This window comes from Coregonus clupeaformis, chromosome 7, assembly GCF_020615455.1.
Source record: "Coregonus clupeaformis isolate EN_2021a chromosome 7, ASM2061545v1, whole genome shotgun sequence".
NCBI lineage: Eukaryota > Metazoa > Chordata > Actinopteri > Salmoniformes > Salmonidae > Coregonus > Coregonus clupeaformis.
The window spans coordinates 65464133-65490429 of record NC_059198.1 but is presented as its reverse complement, the minus strand read 5'-3'; the positions used below and the strand labels follow the sequence as shown (position 1 = coordinate 65490429).

At 45.1% G+C, this 26297-nt stretch overlaps 1 protein-coding gene across 1 annotated transcript; it reads left to right on the top strand.

Annotated features, from left to right (window-relative positions):
- The first annotated feature begins 473 nt into the window (after window positions 1–473).
- Window positions 474–26297, top strand: LOC121569985 (WD repeat domain phosphoinositide-interacting protein 1-like). The gene is made up of 14 exons (XM_041881390.2): window positions 474–911; window positions 7536–7618; window positions 10489–10655; window positions 11758–11854; window positions 12007–12104; window positions 12591–12683; window positions 13068–13138; window positions 14936–15043; window positions 19489–19567; window positions 19760–19845; window positions 20427–20534; window positions 21896–22035; window positions 22173–22273; window positions 25076–26297. Exons 1-14 carry the CDS (start codon window positions 802–804, stop codon window positions 25124–25126), a joined length of 1392 nt encoding a protein of 463 aa, XP_041737324.1. The 5' UTR covers window positions 474–801; the 3' UTR covers window positions 25127–26297.

Below are 26297 nucleotides of genomic sequence, written 5' to 3'. Positions count from 1 at the left end.
AGCATTTCACTGTCAGTCTACACCTGTTGTTTACGAAATATGTGACAAATAAAATGTGATTTGATTATAGCATCTGTGACAGCATGGACAGCATTTCCATTTTAAAGTAGTCAATTTTATTCTTCTTCATTGGCTGATTGCTCCCAACTCATAGGAATCCCCACCCAGTAGACTACTTTAAATGGTGGAAGCCCTCAATGGCAATGTCTATGCTAAAATGGGTTATATCCACGATGAGTCCTCTATCTGAGTCCTCTATCTATCTCTAGACAACAGGCACAACTCCGATATAAAGTAGTTTTTTCAAAGTTGGGCTTATTTTCTGGGAGGAGTAAAACCTCTTGCTTCGCGTCTTCCTCTCTGGCGCTGCCAATACTAAAACAGACTTTTGGCCAATACAGGCCTCTATCATTCTCTATGCACCTGACCAATCAGAATCGAGCCGACGACAACATTGAATTTCGCTTTTAGCCAACTGCGACGGGAAATCCGAGTGATTCAACAAGCTGTCAGCTGTTCTTGTTTTGCTTCGGTTTTTCCCCTTCTTCTTTCTCCAGAGTGTCTGATCTCTCCTGTAATAACTAAGAACATTTATGGAACTCTGATTTGGATTCTAAAAACACCGGAAATACGGAATTCAAAACACCCAGGCCTATGATTAGATCGGTTTACTGTTAAAAAGGCGATCGAGATTTCTTCTCAGCTTGTTCCTCAATCCGACGCTATCGTGCTAAGAGGCAAAACCGATCCCAGGCCTCCGATCCAGGGCGGAGGGAGGGAAAGAGGTCGCTGGGAATCGGGATGGAGACGGGAGAGGGAGCAGACGGTCCTAGCGGACCGGGTGAACCGGGAGCCGGGCCGGGGACGGATCTGGCGGGGCTTGGCTGCGCCTCTTTCAACCAGGACTCCACGTAAGCGCCTCCGAACCCGCTGCCTGTTGGGCTGGTTGCCGACAACAGAATGCTCTCTCTGCAAATGTCCTCGTCATTTTCTATAAAATAAGCTATGGATAAATATACCTGTCAGTATGATATCATGGTGATGCAATCTTAAAACATATTTCCCTTTCATCGTGAGGTCCTAAAATCATAATTAAATAGCCCATAGATGTTATAGAATTATACATAGCGGCTATATAATCAGAACGTGATGATCAGAAAGGGCTGTTCACAGTCATCTGAACCAAATACACTAATTATGCTTAAACCCTAAACCACAGGATTTGTTCTAAAAAGCTTTGAAAGCTCGGAGTGAAAGTGTTCAGCCAAGGCTACTGATGAGAAAGACGGAGAGTGTTGACAACAGGGGATGGAACCGTTCTGGAGGCAGAACATCAGGACTTCAAAAGCACTCCTGTTATACACGCTGATAGAAAATAGAAATCTATTGATCCCTTTCTCAATGTCTTCATTTTTAAAGTGGGGTATAGGACTGGACCAACACAGTAATAAACTAGTATAATAATAATAATAATAATAATAATAATAATAATAATAATAATAATAATCTCACTAAAATAAGAGATTGAGACGAGAGAGAGTTCCTTTGCCTAATGTAAGCACTAACTGAGAACGCTTGAATCGCCAAGCTCAACTACTTTTCATGAACAGAGCGCTATCCCAAATGGCATCATATTCTCTATGTAATGCACTAGTTTTGACCAGGGCCTGTAGAGCACTATGTAGGGAATAGGGTGTTATTTGGGGACGCAGCCTAACTTTCAAATTGCCTGCTCACCTGATATGTGGCTGGCTGGCACTGTGGAGAGAATTCTCACAACCTGTCCATAGCTTCTGTCGTAGGCTAGGTACTAGGTAACACACCTTGAACAGGAGAGTGTTTATCTGATGAAGGAATGCAGAACAGAGTAGACCTGTTGTCCTGTCCTGTTGTGTTTGGATCAGGTTGAGAGCTTCAAGTTCCTTGGTGTCCACATCACCAACAAACTAACATGGTCCAAGCACACCAAGACAGTCGTGAAGAGGGCACGACAAAACCTATTCCCCCTCAGGAGACTGAAAAGATTTGGCATGGGTCCTCAGATCCTCAAAAGGTTCTACAGCTGCACCATCGAGAGCATCCTGACTGGTTGCATCACTGCCTGGTATGGCAACTGCTTGGCCTCCGACCGCAAGGCACTACAGAGGGTAGTGCGTACGGCCCAGTACATCACTGGGGCCAAGCTTCCTGCCATCCAGGACCTCTATACCAGGCGGTGTCAGAGGAAGGCCCTAAAAATTGTCAGAGTCCAGCCACCCTAGTCCTAGACTGTTCTCTCTGCTACCGCACGGCAAGCGGTACCGGAGCGCCACGTCTAGGTCCAAGAGGCTTCTAAACAGCTTCTACCCCCAATCCATAAGACTCCTGAACATCTAATGAAATGGCTACCCCCCTTTTTACGCTGCTGCTACTCTCTGTTTGTTATCTATGCATAGTCACTTTAATAACTCTACCTACATGTACAGTGGGGAGAACAAGTATTTGATACACTGCCAATTTTGCAGGTTTTCCTACTTACAAAGCATGTAGAGGTCTGTAATTTTTATCATAGGTACACTTCAACTGTGAGAGACGGAATCTAAAACAAAAATCCAGAAAATCACATTGTATGATTTTTAAGTAATGAATTTACATTTTATTGCATGACATAAGTATTTGATACATCAGAAAAGCAGAACTTAATATTTGGTACAGAAACCTTTGTTTGCAATTACAGAGATCATACGTTTCCTGTAGGTCTTGACCAGGTTTGCACACATTGCAGCAGGGATTTTGGCCCACTCCTCCATACAGACCTTCTCCAGATCCTTCAGGTTTCGGGGCTGTCGCTGGGCAATACGGACTTTCAGCTCCCTCCAAATATTTTCTATTGGGTTCAGGTCTGGAGACTGGCTAGGCCACTCCAGGACCTTGAGATGCTTCTTACGGAGCCACTCCTTAGTTGCCCTGGCTGTGTGTTTCGGGTCATTGTCATGCTGGAAGACCCAGCCACGACCCATCTTCAATGCTCTTACTGAGGGAAGGAGGTTGTTGGCCAAGATCTCGCGATACATGGCCCCATCCATCCTCCCCTCAATACGGTGCAGTCGTCCTGTCCCCTTTGCAGAAAAGCATCCCCAAAGAATGATGTTTCCACCTCCATGCTTCACGGTTGGGATGGTGATCTTGGAGTTTTACTCATCCTTCTTCTTCCTCCAAACACGGCGAGTGGAGTTTAGACCAAAAAGCTCTATTTTTGTCTCATCAGACCACATGACCTTCTCCCATTCCTCCTCTGGATCATCCAGATGGTCATTGGCAAACTTCAGACGGACCTGGACATGCGCTGGCTTGAGCAGGGGGACCTTGCGTGCGCTGCAGGATTTTAATCCATGACGGCGTAGTGTGTTACTAATGGTTTTCTTTGCGACTGTGGTCCCAGCTCTCTTCAGGTCATTGACCAGGTCCTGCCATGTAGTTCTGGGCTGATCCCTCACCTTCCTCATGATCATTGATGCCCCACGAGGTGAGATCTTGCATGCCCCAGACCGAGGGTGATTGACCATCATCTTGAACTTCTTACATTTTCTAATAATTGCGCCAACAGTTGTTGCCTTCTCACCAAGCTGCTTGCCTATTGTCCTGTAGCCCATCCCAGCCTTGTGCAGGTCTACAATTTTATCCCTGATGTCCTTACACAGCTCTCTGGTCTTGGCCATTGTGGAGAGGTTGGAGTCTGTTTGATGTTGTGTGTGGACAGGTGTCTTTTATACAGGTAACGAGTTCAAACAGGTGCAGTTAATACAGGTAAGGAGTGGAGAACAGGAGGGCTTCTTAAAGAAAAACTAACAGGTCTGTGAGAGCCGGAATTCTTACTGGTTGGTAGGTGATCAAATACTTATGTCATGCAATAAAATGCAAATGAATTACTTAAAAATCATACAATGTGATTTTCTGGATATTTGTTTTAGTTTCCGTCTCTCACAGTTGAAGTGTACCTATGATAAAAATTACAGACCTCTACATGCTTTGTAAGTAGGAAAACCTGCAAAGTCGGCAGTGTATCAAATACTTGTTCTCCCCACTGTACATATTACCTCAATTACCTCGACTAACCTGTGCCCCCGCACATTGTCTCTGTACTGGTACCCCCTGTATATAGCCTCGCTACTGTTATTTTACTGCTGCTCTTTAATTATATGTTTTTTTATTTTTTTTTAGGTATTCTTTCTTAAAACTGCATTGTTGATTAAGGGCTTGTAAGGAAGCATTTCACTGTAAGGTCTACACCTGTTGTATTCTGCGCATGTGACAAATAAAAATTGATTTGATTTTGATTTGAACATACAATTACTTCAACAATACACAGCTCACTTAATTTTTCCGGTGCAACTTTAGGCTACATTTTCTTTCAAGATACGATGGGCTAAATATTATGGTGTTGGTTGTGAGAAAATAAACACTTAAAGTTTGATGTCTCTGCCACGAATTTCCAGTTTGAAAACGCTCTCCAAACTACATATTCCCAATGCATTTTGATACGTCGGCCAAAGGTGTGCGTTTTTGATAGGCCTAAAATGATTTTTGCCATAGGCCTTTGTAATACATAGCCTGCATTGGGGATTTTATTCATCAGAGATCTCACAATAAAAACAGCATTCAAAACTAAAACTAAGAAAGTTCAGGATAAAGATTAACAAAGATACATTTAAACAAAGTCTGGAACAATGAGTACAGTGAAGACAGAGAGCTTACTGTGGAATCTGTGTGTGTGGTCAAATGAAAAACTGCAAACACTTTTTCTGTCTTTCACCGATGATGATTGCAGGTTTGTACCTGTTTCAGAGCAGGACCGGACATGAGCACCAGACAGCCCCATCGAGGGGAACAGAGTAGTGGCTCTGAAAAACAGATGTGTATTTAGAACATGCCCAATGTAAAAACTCAGCAAACTTTTTAAACACTCCTAGTGTCGACCCAAATGGCACCCTGTTCTCTATATAGTGACTGTCCTCCCTGCTAGATGACTGTTCTCCCTGCTAGGTGACTGTCCTCCCTGCTAGGTGACTGTCCTCCCTGCTAGGTGACTGTCCTCCCTGCTAGATGCCTGTCCTCCCTGCTAGACGACTGCCCTCCCTGCTCAGTCATCTTAATTTACATTTACGTCATTTAGCAGACACTCTTATCCAGAGCGACTTACAGTTAGTGAGTGCATACATTTTCATAGGTGCCTGTCCTCCCTGCTAGGTGACTGTCCTCCCTGCTAGGTGACTGTCCTCCCTGCTAGGTGCCTGTCCTCCCTGCTAGATGCCTGTCCTCCCTGCTATGTGCCTGTCCTCCCTGCTAGGTGACTGCCCTCCCTGCTAGGTGACTGCCCTCCCTGCTAGGTGACTGCCCTCCCTGCTAGGTGCCTGTCCTCCCTGCTAGGTGCCTGTCCTCCCTGCTAGATGACTGTCCTCTAGATGCCTGTCCTCCCTGCTAGGTGCCTGTCCTCCCTGCTAGATGACTGTCCTCCCTGCTAGGTGCCTGTCCTCCCTGCTAGATGACTGTCCTCTAGATGCCTGTCCTCCCTGCTAGGTGCCTGTCCTCCCTGCTAGGTGACTGTCCTCCCTGCTAGGTGACTGCCCTCCCTGCTAGGTGACTGCCCTCCCTGCTAGGTGACTGCCCTCCCTGCTAGGTGACTGCCCTCCCTGCTAGGTGCCTGTCCTCCCTGCTAGGTGCCTGTCCTCCCTGCTAGGTGACTGTCCTCCCTGCTAGGTGCCTGTCCTCCCTGCTAGGTGCCTGTCCTCCCTGCTAGGTGCCTGTCCTCCCTGCTAGATGACTGTCCTCTAGATGCCTGTCCTCCCTGCTAGGTGCCTGTCCTCCCTGCTAGGTGCCTGTCCTCCCTGCTAGGTGCCTGTCCTCCCTGCTAGGTGCCTGTCCTCCCTGCTAGATGCCTGTCCTCCCTGCTAGATGACTGCCCTCCCTGCTCAGTCATCTTAATTTACATTTATGTCATTTAGCAGACGCTCTTATCCAGAGAGACTTACAGTTAGTGTGTGCATACATTTTCATACTGCCCCCCCCCCCCATGGGAAACGAACCCACAACCCTGGCGTTGCAAGCGCCATGCTCTACCACTGAGCTACAGGGGACAGTTAATGATGTAACTGTGCTGAAGGAGGACCTAACCTAAATGAGTTCATTCTTCTTCTGTTGGACAGCAGTAGTGCATCTCAGTCAAGATTTGCATACTAGCCTACTTTATGCAAATAATATTATTTATTTTATGTTAATTGAGTTCACTGGAAGGCAACACGTGGTTTACTCAATAAACTAAAGAAAAGTTCCTACAATTTGAATTATATGAATAATTAAATAGTCGTTTTTAATTACTCAAGGGTTTCACATCACAGAACCATAGAGATCATATAATGTAATTCCTTGGATAGAATCGTGAACATACTGTATCAGAACGTCACTGAGAACAGACATTCTCAGTGGTGGAATAGCATTCACTCTAGTAAATCTGATCTCAGTACTGTATGTGTACTGTTTGTGTCGTGTCTGTAACAACAGGAACACTTAACCAAGATACAGATGTCTGTTAGACCTGTGTTACTCAGTATCAGATAGGACGTGTGTATTAGACCTGTGTTACTCAGTATCAGATAGGACGTGTGTATTAGACCTGTGTTACTCAGTATCAGATAGGACGTGTGTATTAGACCTGTGTTACTCAGTATCAGATAGGACGTGTGTATTAGACCTGTGTTACTCAGTATCAGATAGGACGTGTGTATTAGACCTGTGTTACTCAGTATCAGATAGGACGTGTGTGTTTGTGTGGGCAGTTTTATCAGTTCTCTCAGAAATGTTGCATCAGTTTGGAAACATGATGACTATACAGTGTGTGTGGAGAGAGTGAGTGAGAGAGAGAGAGTGAGAGAGAGAGAGAATGGGAGAGAGTGTGTGTGCAATACTTACTTTGTATTTGGACTGGCTATGCAAAATGATAACTGAGCAAGTTCAAGCACATCAGTACTCCATAGGCAATATCATGTTTAACAGAAACTGAAAATGATATTTCAGTCATGTAGTTTGGGGAAATTCCCTCCTGCCCAGAAAGGATGGAGAACATAGAGTTTACATGAGGAAAGAGTCACACTTTCAACTTTCAAATTCTATGTTTTTGTCCCTTTATCAAAAGTCCTTGCAGCAAACTTTAAAACAAAGTAAATGTTTGGGGTTCTGGAATCCCCAAAATAAACAATGCCTATAAAAAGCCTTGAGAGCAAAGTCTGGTGTGCATGAGATGAGTCACACTTCATTGACATGTTTTTACCGTAGCAAGTTCAATGTATTTTTTACTTATCTACCTCTGCTCGTTGTGTGTGTGTGTGTGTGTGTGTGTGTGTGTGCACACTGTAATACTCATGAAGAAACTAGTCACACATTGACTTATAATATTATATATGTGTTTATCAACCTCTTTTCAACCTCTGTATGTGTTGTTGTTGTGTGTGTGTGTGTGTGTGTGTGTGTGTGTGTGTGTGTGTGTGTGTGTGTGTTCCCAGGTCATTGGCAGTGGGAACCAAGACAGGCTATAAGCTGTTCTCTGTGACCTCAGTGGACAAACTGGACTGCATCTACGAGAGCGGTTAGTATAGCCCCGTCCCAAACACACCCCTAGACCCTGTCCCAAACAAACCCCTTGACCCTTACCCTAGTCCCCGTCCCAAACGAACCCGTCCCAATCAAACCCCTTCTCTTAGAACTCGTCCCAAACAAACCCCTAGACCCTTCCCCTAGACCCTTCCCCTAGAACCCGTCCCAAACAAACCCCTTCCCCTAGAACCCGTCCCAAACAAACCCCTAGACCCTTCCCCTAGAACCCGTCCCCCAAAAAAACCTTCCCCTAGAACCCGTCCCAAACAAACCCCTAGACCCTTCCCCTAGAACCCGTCCCAAACAAACCCCTAGACCCTTCCCCTAGAACCCGTCCCAAACAAACCCCTAGACCCTTCCCCTAGAACCCGTTCCAAAAAAAAAACTTCCCCTAGAACCCGTCCCAAACAAACCCCTAGACCCTTCCCCTAGAACCCGTCCCCAAAAAAAACCTTCCCCTAGAACCCATCCCAAACAAACCCCTTCCCCTAGAATAGACTTAGTTCCAACACCTCTGCCTCTCTCTGATAGGCTGCCTGTACTCTGACTCCTATACCAGAGCCTTGTACAGTGCCTTCGGAAAGTATTCATACCCCTTGACTTTTTCCACATTTTGTTACGTTACGGCCTTGTTCTAAAATGGATTAAATAAATACAAATCATCAGCAATCTACACACAATACCCCATAATGAAAAAGTGAAAACAGGTTTTTAGAAATAAACAACTGAAATACCTTATTTACATAAGTATTCAGACCCTTTGCCATGAGACTCGAAATTGAGCTCAGGTGCATCCTGTTTCCATTGATCATCCTTGAGATGTTTCTACAACTTGATTTGAGTCCACCTTTGGTAAATTCAATTGATTGGACATGATTTTGAAAGGCACACACCTGTCTATATAAGGTCCCACAGTTGACAGTGCATGTCAAAGCAAGAACCAAGCCATGAGGTCAAAGGAATTGTCCGTAGAGCTCCGAGACAGGATTGTGTCGAAGCACAGATCTGGGGAAGGGTACCAAAAATATTCTGCAGCATTGAAGGTCCCCAAGAACACAGTGGCCTCCATCCTTCTTAAATGGAAAAAGTTTGAAACCACCAAGACTCTTCCTAGAGCTGGCCGCCCGGCCAAACTGAGCAATCGGGGGAGAAGGGCCTTGGTCAGGGAGGTGACCAAGAAATCGATGGTCACTCTGACAGAGCTCTAGAGTTCTTCTGTGGAGATGGGAGAACCTTCCAGAAGGACAACCGTCTCTGCAGCACTCCACCAATCAGGCCTTTATGGTAGAGTGGCCAGACGGAAGCCACTCCTCAGTAAAAGGCACATGACAGCCTGCTTGGAGTTTGCGAAAAGGCACCTAAAGACTCTCAGACCATGAGAAACAAGATTCTCTGGTCTGATGAAACCAAGATTGAACTCTTTGGCCTGAATGCCAAGCACCACGTCTGGAGGAAACCTGACACCATCCCTACGGTGAAGCATGGTGGTGGCAGCATCATGCTGTGGGGATGTTTTTCAGCAACAGGGACTTGGAGACTAGTTAGGTACGAGGCAAAGATGAACAGAGCAAAGTACAGAGAGATCCTTGATGAAAACCTGCTCCAGAGCGCTCAGGACCTCAGACTGGGGCGAAGGTTCACCTTCCAACAGGACAACGACCCTAAGCATACAGCCAATTCAACGCAGGAGTGGCTTCAGGATAAGTTTCTGAATGTCCTTGAGTGGCCCATCCAGAGCCCGGACTTGAACCAGATTGGAGAGACCTCAAATTAGCTGTGCAGCAACGCTCCCTATCCAACATGACAGAGTTTGAGAGGATCTGCAGGGAACAATGGGAGAAACTCTCCAAATACAAGTGTGCCAAGCTTGTAGCGGCATACCCAAGAAGACTCAAGGCTGTAATCGCTGCCAAAGGTGCTTCAACAAAGTACTGAGTAAAGGGTCTGAATACTTATGTATATGTGATATTTCCATTTATTTATTTATTTATAAATTAGCTAAATTTTATAACAACCAGTTTTTGCTTTGTCATTATGGGTTATTGTGTGTAGATTTATGAGGGGGGGGGAAACAATTTAATACATTTTAGAATAAGGCTGTAACATAACAAAATGTGGAAAGAGTCAATGGGTCTGAATACTTTCCGAAGGCACTGTATTGGGATCTGATATGATCTCCCTTCAAGGCTCTGACTCATACAGTACTCTGCTCTGCCAAGCTGTAGCATTGTTCAGCCCATATATAGGATCTCATTCTAGTTCTGTCCAGCCTTTCTCTGGGCATTAGTGTCAGTTACAGGGAAATTCATTGGCAGTCCTCTTCCAGTGACGGGTAATTCTCTGTTAGTCTACTTCCTTGTGGTGAATCACTGGCTGTGTTCCAAACTTCATAGAGCCCTATGGCCCTTAGTCAAAAGTAGTGCACTATATAGGCAATAGGGTGTAATTTGGGTTGCAGACACTGTGTGTAGACTGATAACTGGTTGACAGACAACAGTGGATAGATGGATCACTTCACTAGCCACCAGTCTCTGGTCATTTACTGCTCAGTTCATTATTACTGGCAGACAGACACAGTGATACGGTGTGGAGATAGCGTCCTGCCGTGGTTGGTTTCTAATACCAGGCTACCTCAGCCCCCCAGGACACTAATACCAGGCTACCTCAGCCCCCAGGACACTAATACCAGGCTACCTCAGCCCTCCAGGACACTAATACCAGGCTACCTCAGCCCCCCAGGACACTAATACCAGGCTACCTCAGCCCCCCAGGACACTAATACCAGGCTACCTCAGCCCCCCAGGACACTAATACCAGGCTCCCCCCATCCCCCTGTGTGTCACCCTTGCTCTCCCCCATCAGAGACCCCAGATGTGTACATCGTTGAGCGGTTGTTCTCCAGCAGTCTGGTGGTGGTGGTTAGTCTCTCCATGCCCCGACGTATGAACGTCTACCACTTCAAGAAGGGAACGGAGATCTGCAACTACAGCTACAGTAACCACATCCTCTCTGTCAGACTCAACAGACAGGTAATAGAACTACAGTAACCACATCCTCTCTGTCAGACTCAACAGACAGGTAATAGAACTACAGTAACCACATCCTCTCTGTCAGACTCAACAGACAGGTAATAGAACTACAGTAACAACATCCTCTCTGTCAGACTCAACAGACAGGTACAGTAGATTGGACACGTATACATACATGGATACACGCAGATATGCATGGACAGATATGTAGGTCTCTTGCTAAACAACAATGACAATGTTTCAATGGGAACTTGAGTGTTCTCTCTCTCTCTCTCTCTGTCTCTCTGTCTGTCTCTCTCTCTCTCAATTCAATTCAATTCAATTCAATTTAAGGGCTTTATTGGCATGGGAAACGTGTGTTAACATTGCCAAAGCAAGTGAAGTAGATAGTAAACAAAAGTGAAATAAACAATAAATATTAACAGTAAACATACTCAGAAGTTTCAAAAGAATAAAGACATTTCAAATGTCATATTATGTATATATACAGTGTTGTAACAATGTGCAAATAGTTAAAGTACAAATGGGAAAATAAATAAACATAAATATGGGTTGTATTTACAATGGTGTTTGTTCTTCACTGGTTGCCCTTTTCTTGTGGCAACAGGTCACAAATCTTGCAGCTGTGATGGCACACTGTGGTTTTTCACCCAGTAGATAAGGGAGTTTATCAAAATTGGGTTTGTTTTCGAATTCTTTGTGGATCGCTGTAATCTGAGGGAAATATGTGTCTCTAATATGGTCATACATTTGGCAGGAGGTTAGGAAGTGCAGCTCAGTTTCCACCTCATTTTGTGGGCAGTGTGCACATAGCCTGTCTTCTCTTGAGAGCCAGGTCTGCCTACGGCGGCCTTTCTCAATAGCAAGGCTATGCTCACTGAGTCTGTACATAGTCAAAGCTTTCCTTAAGTTTGGGTCAGTCACAGTGGTCAGGTATTCTGCCACTGTGTACTCTCTGTTTATGGCCAAATAGCATTCTAGTTTGCTCTGTTTTTTTGTTTGTTCTTTCCAATGTGTCAAGCAATTCTCTTTTTGTTTTCTCATGATTTGGTTGGGTCTCTCTCTCTCTCTCTCTCTCGCCCTCTCTCTCTCTCTCCTGTAGAGGCTGGTGGTGTGTCTGGAGGAGTCAGTCTACATACACAACATCAAAGACATGAAGCTGCTGAAGACCCTACTCAGCACGCCCTCCAACCCCTCAGGTAAACACACTATATACAGTGTACATACAGAACAATGTTTCCCAAACCAGTGTGTCTGCTCTATGTCTTTCTGATGGGTTGGGAAAAGCAGAAGCTGTCTTTCTGTGGACTGAAAGGAAAATGGATCAATAAAGTATTTTTCTTCTGTTCAGGTCTGTGTGCTCTGTCCATCAACCATTCCAACTCCTACCTGGCCTACCCAGGCAGCTCCACCATCGGAGAGATCATAGTTTATGACGCCAACAACCTGGTAAGGCCTACTATACTACTGAACTACTACTGAACAACTACTGTACTACTACTACTATACTACCACTGTACTACTATACTACTACTATACTAATATACTACTAGTATACTACTTTACTATACTACTATTATACTACTGTACTACTACTGTACTACTATACTACTGTACTACAGTACTACTACTATTGTACTACAGTACTACTACTATTGTACTACTATACTACTACACTACTGTACTATTACTGTACTACTATACTACTTTACTGTACTACTACTATACTAGTATGCTACTGTACTACTACTATACTATTATACTACTACTACTATACTATTGTACTACTGTACTACTATACTACTATACTACTGTACTACTATACTATTATACTACTGTACTACGATACTACGATACTACTGTACTACTGGACTACTACTACCATACTATTATACTCTCTCTCTCTCTCTCTCTCTCTCTCTCTCGCTCTCTCAGAGCACTGTGACAATGATCCCGGCCCATGACAGTCCCCTGGCTGCTCTCACCTTCAACGCATCAGGCACCAAGCTGGCCAGCGCCTCGGAGAGGGTAAGCACTGAGCACTACTAGGATAGCTGCCCCTAGTGACAGGAGGCCAGCACTGCTTTTTGACAGCTTACCTGGATATTGTAGTTAGGCCCTGGCTATGTCAAAAACATTTAGTACTTGACTAGTAATAGATGTATTCTGCTACAGCACATACAGTGTCTTATAAGCCCATGTGGGCGGGGCATCCTGAAGAGGCATGACACCATACTAATATAATAATACAGTGTAGCTAGACAGCCCTGACTAGGAGGGACTGACTCTCTTCCTGTCTCCCTTTATTCCCCAACGCTTGGCTCTTCCTCTCTCCCGTCTTCATATCTCTGTCTCTCCCTCCCTCCCTCTCTCCCTCTCTCCTGCTCTCCCTCCCTCCCTCCCTCTCTCCAGGGTACTGTAATCCGTGTGTTCTCCATCCCAGAGGGACAGCGTCTGTTTGAGTTCCGCAGAGGGATGAAGAGGTCAGAGTTCACACAACAGAACATAAACTGTATAAACACACGTTATACTGTAACAGAACAGAACACATAAAACACATTTTACTACACAACATAGTCTACACCTTATGAACAGGACCAACAGAACACATAAAACACACCTTATGAACAGGACCAACAGAACACATAAAACACACCTTATGAACAGGACTAACAGAACACATAAAACACACCTTATGAACAGGACCAACAGGACACATAAAACACACATTATGAACAGGACCAACAGAACACATAAAACACACCTTATGAACAGGACCAACAGAACACATAAAACACACCTTATGAACAGGACCAACAGGACACATAAAACACACATTATGAACAGGACCAACAGAACACATAAAACACACCTTATGAACAGGACCAACAGAACACATAAAACACACCTTATGAACAGGACCAACAGAACACATAAAACACACCTTATGAACAGGACCAACAGAACACATAAAACACACCTTATGAACAGGACCAACAGAACACATAAAACACACCTTATGAACAGGACCAACAGAACACATAAAACACACCTTATGAACAGGACCAACAGAACACATAAAACACACCTTATGAACAGGACCAACAGAACACATAAAACACACCTTATGAACAGGACCAACAGAACACATAAAACACACCTTATGAACAGGACCAACAGAACACATAAAACACACCTTATGAACAGGACCAACAGAACACATAAAACACACCTTATGAACAGGACCAACAGATCACATAAAACACACCTTATGAACAGGACTAACAGAACACATAAAACACACCTTATGAACAGGACTAACAGGACACATAAAACACACCTTATGAACAGGACCAACAGAACACATAAAACACACCTTATGAACAGGACCAACAGAACACATAAAACACACCTTATGAACAGGACCAACAGAACACAGGACATTTCTGGACATTTCCTCGTCTAGGTTCTCTATTCCCGCCCCCAATGAAATAACGACCTATCAGGAGCATGGGAAACCGTAAGGATTTTGCTGTGGTAAACAAATAAATACTTAATTTCAGTGATACGGATTGATTGTCAAATAGTTAAATCTACTCTTGGTCAGCTACAAAAGCAGGTTTAATTTACACCGATGATAACACCCACCAGAGGGCGAAAATGTCTTCAAAGACGTTGACCGCAAACAACACTATAATTAACACTGGCAACCATAGATGTAATCTCCAGATTGGGGAGACAGGCATGTGTTTATTTTAAATTTATTTGACCTTTATTTAACTAGGCAAGTCATTTAAGAACAAATTCTTATTTACAATGACGGCCTACACCGGCCAAACCCGGATGACGCTGGGCCAATTGTGCGCCGCCCTATGGGACTCCCGAGCACGGCCGGTTGTGATACAGCCTGGAATTGAACCAGAGGGTCTGTAGTGACGCCTCAAGCACTGAGATGCAGGGTGAGATGCAGTGCCTTAGACCGCTGCGCCACTCAGGAGCCCGAGTGGTGCAATGCAGAGTAATAGACTCACATTATGACAACATCAGAACAGACTGAAGACAGGTTTCTGAGTTTATAAGAAGCTCCACTACATGGCTCAGTATTGGAGTTGAGTCATGTGGAATAGAACAGGCAAAACAAGGGAATATCAAGCTGAAATGTTTTGCGTTTCAAATGCATCTTTCATAGATAGATGACGTCATTGGTGTAATTAAGTTCTTACTAACAGTATGAGTGTAGAAGAGACTTATAATAACTTCCTGTGTGTGTGTGTCTGCAGGTACGTCAACATCAGTTCCCTGTCCTTCAGTCCTGACGCCCAGTTCCTCTGTGCCTCCAGCAACACTGAGACCGTACACATCTTCAAACTGGAACAGCATGGACCCAGGTACACACACACAACCACACAAACACACACACACACACACACACAGAAGGAGTCACCCTCAACCTGGCAAGTCTACATGGGGAAAACACTCTCACTCTCTCTCTCTATCCCCCTCTCTTTAACCCTGTATCTCCCTGTCTCTCTCTGTGCATCTCAATGTCTCTCTGTGTATCTCCCTGTCTCTCTGTGTATCTCCCTGTCTCACTGTGTATCTCCCTGTCTCTCTAACCCTGTATCTCCCTGTCTCTCTCTGTGTATCTCCCTGTCTCTCTCTGTGTATCTCCCTGTCTCTCTCTGTGTATCTCCCCGTCTCTCTCTGTGTATCTCCCCGTCTTTCTCTGTGTATCTCCCTGTCTCTCTAACCCTGTATCTCCCTGTTCTTCTAACCCTGTATCTCCCTGTTCTTCTAACCCTGTATCTCCCGTCTCTCTCTGTGTATCTCCCTGTCTCTCTAACCCTGTATCTCCCTGTTCTTCTAACCCTGTATCTCCCTGTCTCTCTCTGTGTATCTCCCCGTCTCTCTCTGTGTATCTCCCTGTCTCTCTCTGTGTATCTCCCTGTCTCTCTAACCCTGTATCTCCCTGTTCTTCTAACCCTGTATCTCCCTGTTCTTCTAACCCTGTATCTCCCCGTCTCTCTCTGTGTATCTCCCTGTCTCTCTAACCCTGTATCTCCCTGTTCTTCTAACCCTGTATCTCCCTGTTCTTCTAACCCTGTATCTCCCCATCTCTCTCTGTGTATCTCCCTGTCTCTCTAACCCTGTATCTCCCTGTCTCTCTCTGTATCTCCCTGTCTCTCTGTGTATCTCCCTGTCTCGCTGTGTATCTCCCTGTCTCTCTGTGTATCTCTGTCTCACTGTGTATCTCCCTGTCTCTCTAACCCTGTATCTCCCTGTCTCTCTAACCCTGTATCTCCCTGTCTCTCTGTGTATCTCCCTGTCTCTCTGTGTATCTCTGTCTCACTGTGTATCTCCCTGTCTCTCTAACCCTGTATCTCCCTGTCTCTCTAACCCTGTATCTCCCTGTCTCTCTGTGTGTCTCTCTGTGTATCTCTGTCTCACTGTGTATCTCCCTGTCTCTCTAACCCTGTATCTCCCTGTCTCTCTAACCCTGTATCTCCCTGTCTCTCTCTGTGTATCTCCCCGTCTCTCTCTGTGTATCTCCCCGTCTCTCTCTGTGTATCTCCCTGTCTCTCTAACCCTGTATCTCCCTGTTCTTCTAACCCTGTATCTCCCTGTTCTTCTAACCCTGTATCTCCCCGTCTCTCTCTGTGTATCTCCCTGTCTCTCTAACCCTGTATCTCCCTGTTCTTCTAACCCTGTATCTCCCTGTTCTTCTAACCCTGTATCTCCCCATCTCTCTCTGTGTATCTCCCTGTCTCTCTAACCCTGTATCTCCCTGTCTCTCTCTGTGTATCTCCCTGTCTCTCTCTGTGTATCTCCCTGTCTCTCTCTGTGTATCTCCCCGTCTCTCTCTCTGTGTATCTCCCTGTCTCTCTAACCCTGTATCTCCCTGTCTCTCTCTGTGTTTCTCCCCATCTCTCTCTGTGTATCTCCCGGTCTCTCTCTGTGTATCTCCCGGTCTCTCTATCCCTGTTACTCCCTGTCTCGCTAACCCTGTATCTCCCTGTCTCTCTCTGTGTATCTCCGTCTCTATAACCCTGTATCTCCCTGTCTCCCTTACCCTGTATCTCCCTGTCTCTCTCTGTGTATCTCCCCGTCTCTCTCTCTGTGTATCTCCCTGTCTCTCTAACCCTGTATCTCCCTGTCTCTCTCTGTGTTTCTCCCCATCTCTCTCTGTGTATCTCCCGGTCTCTCTCTGTGTATCTCCCGGTCTCTCTATCCCTGTTACTCCCTGTCTCGCTAACCCTGTATCTCCATGTCTCTCTAACCCTGTATCTCCCTGTCTCTCTCTGTGTATCTCCGTCTCTATAACTCTGTATCTCCCTGTCTCCCTTACCCTGTATCTCCCTGTCTCTCTAACCCTGTATCTCCCTGTCTCTCTCTGTGTATCTCACTGTATCTCCCTGTGTATCTCCCTGTCTCTCTCTGTGTATCTCCCTGTCTCTCTCTGTGTATCTCCCTGTCTCTCTAACCCTGTATCTCCCTGTCTCTCTCTGTGTATCTCCCTGTCTCTCTCTGTGTATCTCCCTGTCTCTCTCTGTGTATCTCCCTGTCTCTCTCTGTGTATCTCCCCGTCTCTCTCTGTGTATCTCCCCGTCTTTCTCTGTGTATCTCCCTGTCTCTCTAACCCTGTATCTCCCTGTTCTTCTAACCCTGTATCTCCCTGTTCTTCTAACCCTGTATCTCCCCGTCTCTCTCTGTGTATCTCCCTGTCTCTCTAACCCTGTATCTCCCTGTTCTTCTAACCCTGTATCTCCCTGTCTCTCTCTGTGTATCTCCCCGTCTCTCTCTGTGTATCTCCCTGTCTCTCTCTGTGTATCTCCCTGTCTCTCTAACCCTGTATCTCCCTGTTCTTCTAACCCTGTATCTCCCTGTTCTTCTAACCCTGTATCTCCCCGTCTCTCTCTGTGTATCTCCCTGTCTCTCTAACCCTGTATCTCCCTGTTCTTCTAACCCTGTATCTCCCTGTTCTTCTAACCCTGTATCTCCCCCATCTCTCTCTGTGTATCTCCCTGTCTCTCTAACCCTGTATCTCCCTGTCTCTCTCTGTGTATCTCCCTGTCTCTCTGTGTATCTCCCTGTCTCGCTGTGTATCTCCCTGTCTCTCTGTGTATCTCTGTCTCACTGTGTATCTCCCTGTCTCTCTAACCCTGTATCTCCCTGTCTCTCTAACCCTGTATCTCCCTGTCTCTCTGTGTATCTCCCTGTCTCTCTGTGTATCTCTGTCTCACTGTGTATCTCCCTGTCTCTCTAACCCTGTATCTCCCTGTCTCTCTAACCCTGTATCTCCCTGTCTCTCTGTGTGTCTCTCTGTGTATCTCTGTCTCACTGTGTATCTCCCTGTCTCTCTAACCCTGTATCTCCCTGTCTCTCTAACCCTGTATCTCCCTGTCTCTCTCTGTGTATCTCCCCGTCTCTCTCTGTGTATCTCCCCGTCTCTCTCTGTGTATCTCCCTGTCTCTCTAACCCTGTATCTCCCTGTTCTTCTAACCCTGTATCTCCCTGTTCTTCTAACCCTGTATCTCCCTGTCTCTCTAACCCTGTATCTCCCTGTTCTTCTAACCCTGTATCTCCCTGTTCTTCTAACCCTGTATCTCCCCATCTCTCTCTGTGTATCTCCCTGTCTCTCTAACCCTGTATCTCCCTGTCTCTCTCTGTGTATCTCCCTGTCTCTCTGTGTATCTCCCTGTCTCTCTCTGTGTATCTCCCCGTCTCTCTCTCTGTGTATCTCCCTGTCTCTCTAACCCTGTATCTCCCTGTCTCTCTCTGTGTTTCTCCCCATCTCTCTCTGTGTATCTCCCGGTCTCTCTCTGTGTATCTCCCGGTCTCTCTATCCCTGTTACTCCCTGTCTCGCTAACCCTGTATCTCCCTGTCTCTCTCTGTGTATCTCCGTCTCTATAACCCTGTATCTCCCTGTCTCCCTTACCCTGTATCTCCCTGTCTCTCTCTGTGTATCTCCCCGTCTCTCTCTCTGTGTATCTCCCTGTCTCTCTAACCCTGTATCTCCCTGTCTCTCTCTGTGTTTCTCCCCATCTCTCTCTGTGTATCTCCCGGTCTCTCTCTGTGTATCTCCCGGTCTCTCTATCCCTGTTACTCCCTGTCTCGCTAACCCTGTATCTCCATGTCTCTCTAACCCTGTATCTCCCTGTCTCTCTCTGTGTATCTCCGTCTCTATAACTCTGTATCTCCCTGTCTCCCTTACCCTGTATCTCCCTGTCTCTCTAACCCTGTATCTCCCTGTCTCTCTCTGTGTATCTCACTGTATCTCCCTGTGTATCTCCCTGTCTCTCTCTGTGTATCTCCCTGTCTCTCTCTGTGTATCTCCCTGTCTTCTCTAACCCTGTATCTCCCTGTCTCTCTAACCCTGTATCTCCCTGTCTCTCTCTGTGTATCTCCCTGTCTCTCTAACCCTGTATCTCCGTCTCTCTAACCCTGTATCTCTGTCTCTCTAACCCTGTATCTCCATGTCTCTCTCTGTGTATCTCCCTGACTCTCTCTGTGTATCTCCCTGTCTCTCTCTGTGTATCTCCCTGTCTCTCTCTGTGTATCTTCCTGTCTCTCTAACCCTGTATCTCCCTGTCTCTCTCTGTGTATCTCCCTGTCTCTCTCTGTGTATCTCCCTGTCTCTCTCTGTGTATCTCCCTGTCTCTCTCTGTGTATCTTCCTGTCTCTCTAACCCTGTATCTCCCTGTCTCTCTAACCCTGTATCTCCCTGTCTCTCTAACCCTGTATCTCCCTGTCTCTCTCTGTGTATCTCCCTGTCTCTCTCTGTGTATCTCCCTGTCTCTCTAACACTGTATCTCCCTGTCTCTCTCTATGTAGTGGAGAGGAGGAGTGTCCTACCTGGGGATCATACGTAGGGAAGATGTTCTCTGCAGCCAGCAGCTACCTCCCAGCCCAGGTGTCTGTCTTATTTGCATTTCCTTTCTTGTTCCCTGCATGTTTATATATTATGCTTATTCTTATTCAATACTATTTCAAATACTTTTTTAGTTGCTGTACTGAGAGGAGATCTTGTAAGTAAGCATGTCATTGTACTGTGTACACCAAGCTGTATCCTGTCATACGACAATAAACTTTGATTGGATTTGAGGTGTCTGGAGTGATGAGTCAGGAAAGAGCCTTCGCCACTGTACGCCTCCTAGTGGCCGGGCAGAGGAACGTCTGTACCCTCGCCACGTGAGTCTCCCTGTGTGTGTGTGTGTGTAGGGCGTGTGTTTGTGTGTGTAGGGTGTGTGAGTTTGAGTTTGTGTGTAGGATGTGTGTGTGTAGGGTGAGTGTGTGTGTGTGAGTGTGTGTGTAGGGTGTGTGTGTGTGTACTGTATAGGGTGTTGGTGTGTGTTTTTGGTCTCATTAGGTTTTGGTCTTCTATTTGTTATACACAGTAATAGACAGTATTACACAGTAATAGACAGTATTACACACAGTAATAGACAGTAGTAGACAATAATATACAGTATTACACAGTAATAGACAGTATTACACAGTAGTAGACAGTATTACACAGTAGTAGACAGTAGTAGACAGTATTACACAGTATTAGACAGTATTACACAGTAATAGACAGTAGTATACAGTTACACAGTAGTAGACAGTAACATACAGTATTACACAGTAATAGACAGTAGTAGACAGTTTAAAATACTATATAGTAGATCATCCTGACCTGATCCTAGAGTAATGGCCATAATTGATAGAGTGCTGTATGTCCTGTTACACTGGGTGTGAGGGTGTCATGGCTGGCTGTGTCTGTCTGTCAGGATCCAGAAGCTTCCTCGTCTGCTGGTGGCCTCCTCCGACGGACAGCTGTTCATCTATAACGTAGACCCTCAGGACGGAGGAGAGTGTGTCCTGGCTCAGAAACACAGGTGAGAGGTCAACTCAGGTCAGAGGTCAATCGAGGTCAGAAGCCCTTACTGCTGCTTTGCTAATCAAACAAACTTCTGAAAGTGATATATGGAAAACCATCATCTGAAACGTATTCAATACCAGACCTGGTATTCATGTTGTCATCTACAACGTATTCAATACCAGACCTAGTATTCATGTTGTCATCTGCAACTTATTCAATACCAGACCTAGTATTCATGTTGTCATCTGCAACGTATTCAATACCAGACCTAGTATTCATGTTGTTATCTGCAACGTATTCAATACCAGACCTAGTATTCATGTTGTCATCTGCAACGTATTCAATACCAGACCTAGTATTCATGTTGTTATCTGCAACGTATTCAATACCAGACCTAGTATTCATGTTGTCATCTGCAACGCATTCAATACCAGACCTAGTATTCATGTTGTCATCTGCAACGTATTCAATACCAGACCTAGTATTCATGTTGTTCTCAAAATCAATCTCGTCACTTTCGCTGTGTTTGTTCCTTTTCTCTGTCTGTCTGTCTGTTCTCTCTGTCACGGTCTGTCTGTCTGTTCTCTCTCTCTGTCTGTCTGTCTGTTCTCTCTGTCATGGTCTGTCTGTCTGTTCTCTCTGTCTCGGTCTGTCTGTCTCTGTCTGTCTGTTCTCTCTCGGTCTCTGTCTGTCTGTTCTCTCTCTGTCTCTGTCTGTTCTCTCTCTTTATCTGTTTCTCTCTCAATTCAATTTCAATTTAAGGGGCTTTATTGGTATGGGAAACATAAGTTTACATTGCCAAAGCAAGTGAAATAAACAGAACAGTAAACATTACACTCACAAGTTCCAAAAGAATAAACACATTTCAAATGTCATATTATGTCTATATACAGTGTTGTAACAATGTGCAAATAGTTAAAGTACAAATGAGAAAATAAATAAACATAAATATGGGTTGCATGTACAATGGTGTTTGTTCTTCACTGGTTGCCCTTTTCTTGTGGCAACAGGTCACAAATCTGGCTGCTGTCTCTCTCTCTACCATCTCTCTCTCCCTCTCTCTCTCTTTCTAACCCCTCTCTCTCTCTACCCTCACTCTCTCTCTACCCTCACTCTCTCTCTACCCTCTCTCTCTCTACCCTCTCTCTCTCTACCATCTCTCTCCCTCTCTCTTTCTAACCCCTCTCTCTTTCTAACCCCTCTCTCTCTACCCTCTCTCTCTACCATCTCTCTCCCTCCCTCTCTCTTTCTAACCCCTCTCTCTCTTCCCTCTCTCTTTCTAACCCCTCTCTCTTTCTAACCCCTCTCTCTCTACCATCTCTCTCTCCCTCGCTCTCTCTTTCTAACCCCACTCTTTCTAACCCCTCTCTCTCTCAGGTTGTTTGGTGAAGATGAGGACAAGGAGGAGGGGGTGGAGTCAGAAGGGTCAGAGGTCACGGTGCCCGTCCAGGCATGTCCATCATACGCCGCCACTGTTGCCATACCAACCACCGGCCCAGTCACTACCACGCTCACAGGTGTGTGTGTGTGTGTGAGAGAAAAGACATCAGCGAGAGAGAGAGAGAGAGAGATGGACGGAAAGAGAGATTTGTGTTGTATCTGTAAGGGTGTGTGTGTATAACTTTACCTGTAACCTCTCTCCTCTCCTCCCCAGGTTACTCTGAGGATGGTGGGGCTAAGAAAGGCGAGGTGATCCCAGAACATGAGTTTGCCGCGGGTCCCGTCTGTCTAGATGATGAGAATGAGTTTCCTCCAGTGAGCAACCAGCAACTCTCCTAGCCTGGTCCTATACAGAAATAGTAGTCCTGCTAACTCTCCTAGCCTGGTCCTATACAGAAACAGTAGTCCTGCTAACTCTGCTAGCCTGGTCCTATACTGAAACAGTAGTCCTGCTAACTCTGCTAGCCTGGTCCTATAGAGAAACAGTAGTCCTGCTAACTCTCCTAGCCTGGTCCTATATAGAAACAGTAGTCATGCTAACTCTGCTATCCTGGTCCTATACTGAAACAGTAGTCCTGCTAACTCTGCTAGCCTGGTCCTATACTGAAACAGTAGTCCTGCTAACTCTGCTAGCCTGGTCCTATACTGAAACAGTAGTCCTGCTAACTCTCCTAGCCTGGTCCTATACTGAAACAGTATAGGCCGCGGGTCCTGCTAACTCTCCTAGCCTGGTCCTATAGAGAAACAGTAGTCCTGCTAACTCTGCTAGCCTGGTCCTATACTGAAACAGTAGTCCTGCTAACTCTCCTAGCCTGGTCCTATAGAGAAACAGTAGTCCTGCTAACTCTGCTAGCCTGGTCCTATAGAGAAACAGTAGTCCTGCTAACTCTGCTAGCCTGGTCCTATAGAGAAACAGTAGTCCTGCTAACTCTCCTAGCCTGGTCCTATAGAGAAACAGTAGTCCTGCTAACTCTCCTAGCCTGGTCCTATACTAAAGGACAGCTCCTAGTTAGTGGTAAGCAACAGTAGTACCTCTGGGATACTGAGCCTAGAAGGACATAAAGTAGAATCAGATCACATTTAAAGAGTTGACCATACTCTCTTTATATTCCACTCTGGTGCCAGCTAGGGTCCATTTAGAAACATAGTAACTATAATACTAGCCTAGTCCCCTTCCCTACCCCCTACTACCCCTTATAACAGTGGCCCAGTTAGCAAGGCCTCCACACTAACTTCTACAAAACAATGGGCTACAGTATACACTGAGTGAACAAAACATTAGGAACACCTCAATTTGTCGGGGCTTGGACTCTTCAAGGTGTCGAAAGCGTTCCATAGGGATGCTGGCCCATGTTGACTCCAATGTTTCCCACAGTTGTCGGCTGGATACACACGGGAAACTGTTGAGCGTGAAAAACCCAGGAGCTTTGCAGTTCTTGACACAAACTGGTGCGCCTGGCACCTGCTTACCATACCCCATTCAAAGGCACTTAAATATTTTGTCTTGCCCATTCACTCTCTGAATGGCACACATGCACATTCCATGTCTCAATTGTCTCAAGGCTTAAAAATATATATATTTTTAACCTGTCTCCACCCCTTCATCTACACTGATCAATAAGGGATCATAGCTTTCACCTCGATTCACCTGGTCAGTCTATGTCGTGGAAAGAGCAGGTGTTCCTAATGTTTTGTGCACTCAGTATATATACAGTAGGTTTTATAATAAGTTTTTTTTTTTTTATGCTGACGGTTGCAATGTGTTTCACTCTGTGAATACCGGTATTACTTTAATATATCATTCCTCTGGAATAGCTATTTTAGCTTGTATGCGATTTTATAAATGTTACCTTCTTAATATTACGTGTTTAATGAATCAAGTGGGGTTTTGCCATGACGGATTTTGAAAGAACCTTTCAGATGTATAGGCCAGGATTAAATTCGATCGTGGGTGATAAGCGTTGGGGCTTTTAAAGGAAATGTTCACGCCTTCGCAGATATTACATTTGCGGTAAACGCTGCATATGTCGACTCAATCGGATATTGCCTTTAAAAGTCGCAATGCCGATAACCCGCGATCGGATGGAATCCTAGTTGCATGTGGACAGTTCTGTTGGTGTAATTGTTATATTAATCCACAAGGGGGTGCTGTTGTCCCACTGTGTGAGACCCTATTGCTCAGTGAAATCTGTAAGAAAGTAGAAGTTGCTCCTAAGCACTTATCTAGGATCAGCATACTCCTGGCCAGTCCTGACCTTTACTATATGAAGGTTAAGTGCAATACTGGTCCTAGATCAGTGTACAAGGAGAAGATTCTACGTTGCTCTATTGGCGACTGGGGTATAGAGAGAGCCCATGATTCTCAATGTCAGCCTTTTTCAAACCTCTCCTCGGGGACACCCAGACGTTTCACAGTGTTGTTGTAACCCTGAGCTAGCGCCTGATTATTAGCAGTCAAGTGCTTGTTGACCGGTCGTAGCATCAGGTGTGCTAGGACAGGCTGGGGGTTGCCGAGAAGAGGTTGGGAAGAGGCTACCTATGTAATGCCCTCCTAGTGTATATGTCCTATTGGAATGAATGTCTACCTGTAGTTCTTTCTCATTCTCTGAGAAGGGAGTGTAAGAGGTAATACATATCCATGTGACTACACTATAATAATGATGTCGTTTTCTTAAAGTTCTTGGCATGACTGTGTTTTATAACGTATAACGAAATCTGTTTGTACAACTCTGTCTAGTCTGTCCCATGCCTGGTCCTAGAAAACCTTGTCTGAGAGCATTAATTGCAGGATTTATCTTAGTGGAGTGTTTTTAAAACCTTTTCCTTGATATTGGTAAAGGTGGACATGTTATCTTTAGTCTGTCTCTCAGGGTTGGGGTCAATTCCATTTCAATTCAGTCAATTCAGGAAGTACACTGGAATTGACTGCGCTGCTTTTGACCCTGGTAGTGCACCTGGTGTAAAGTAGTGCACTATATAAGGAATAGGGTGCCATTTGGGACGCACCCTGAATTGACATGGAAGGAACCTCAACCATGTTGTCTCTATTATAACACAACTATGACCAAAACCATTCAACCTGACCCCTGACCCCGGTCTGTTTTGGTGTTTTGGTAGATAAATTGGTGCCGCGACGGAACTCGAGGTGGCCAGTGGCGCCGTCTGTGAGGGTAGAACGAAGGAAGAAAGGACAGGAGGACAGGCGGGCAGACGGACAGACAGACAGACAGGTGTTAGAACACACTAACACCTGGTCTGGAACCACTTACAGGAGGGCCGTTGCATGAGCTAGGACAAAGTAAACGAGAGGGAAAAAATACTCTTGTTTTAGGGTGCTAAGTTATTTTTTAATTAAGTGATTAAAAAATAAAATAATATTGATGATTTCTAATTGGAGGGGGGGGTGGGTGTTTGTGAGCCGGTGTGTTACAGTCCTGGGTCAAATATATAATGTCAAACACTTTCAAATACCACTATGTCCTAAAAGGCACCCCTGTTCCCTATTTAGTGCACTACTTTTGACTGGGGCTCTGCTCAAAAGTAGTGCACTATGTAGGGAATAGGGTGCCTTTTGGTACACAGTCCAGGGCTGTGCTTAGTTTAGTTGAGTGGTTCCCAACCATGGGTACTAGGACCGACTTGAGAAGACTCATGAGACCATAGGCCTACTGGTAAAATGCACATGAGGGGGTAAATCAGGTGTACTCCGGGCAGAGCAAGATTCAGTTGGTGGTAAAGTAACCGAAAAAGGTTGGGAACCACTGGTTTAGTTTACCCTGTATAATGTAACCAATGGAATATTCCCAAAAGGGCAAACTCCAAGCTAAATCAAGGTCACAAAGGCTATGTCTCAAATGGCACCTTGGAAGAGCAGTGGAAGTATTAGAGACCATGGAAGTGATCCGTCTCTGCTGTGTTAAGACTCTACTGTACGAAGTGCACGACTGACATGTCGGAAATATAACCACGTTTTTTTCATTGCTACATACATTACTTGACAAAAATATTTTATAATAGAATAATTCAATTGTTTAATTTTTAGCATCATCACAACTTTGTATTATGTTTGTTATTATTAACATAAAGATTAGGAGTTTAACCGTTTTTATTATAATGTTGATTTTGTTTTAATTCTGTGTATCTGGATGTATTGATACTTATTAAGTGTTTACATGTGCGCCTCTGGGACACGATCCAGCAGGTCGTTTTGTATGTACGTGCCGATGATATCATTTGTAAAAGTGCGAAGTTTGCGGATTGCACAAGACCAAAAAAGAAACCACACAGAAACCAACAAATAAAGAACTAGACTTCAGTAGGAATGGAATTATGCAAATCA

What these genes read in the sequence shown, in the direction of transcription:
- LOC121569985 (XM_041881390.2), top strand. Translation starts at nt 802, where the DNA reads ATGGAGACGGGAGAGGGAGCAGACGGTCCTAGCGGACCGGGTGAACCG. An exon ending in TGGCCAGCGCCTCGGAGAGG is followed by an intron (nt 12,684 to 13,067) that starts GTAAGCACTGAG and finishes CCCTCTCTCCAG; the next exon opens with GGTACTGTAATCCGTGTGTT. An exon ending in AGTCACTACCACGCTCACAG is followed by an intron (nt 22,036 to 22,172) that starts GTGTGTGTGTGT and finishes TCTCCTCCCCAG; the next exon opens with GTTACTCTGAGGATGGTGGG.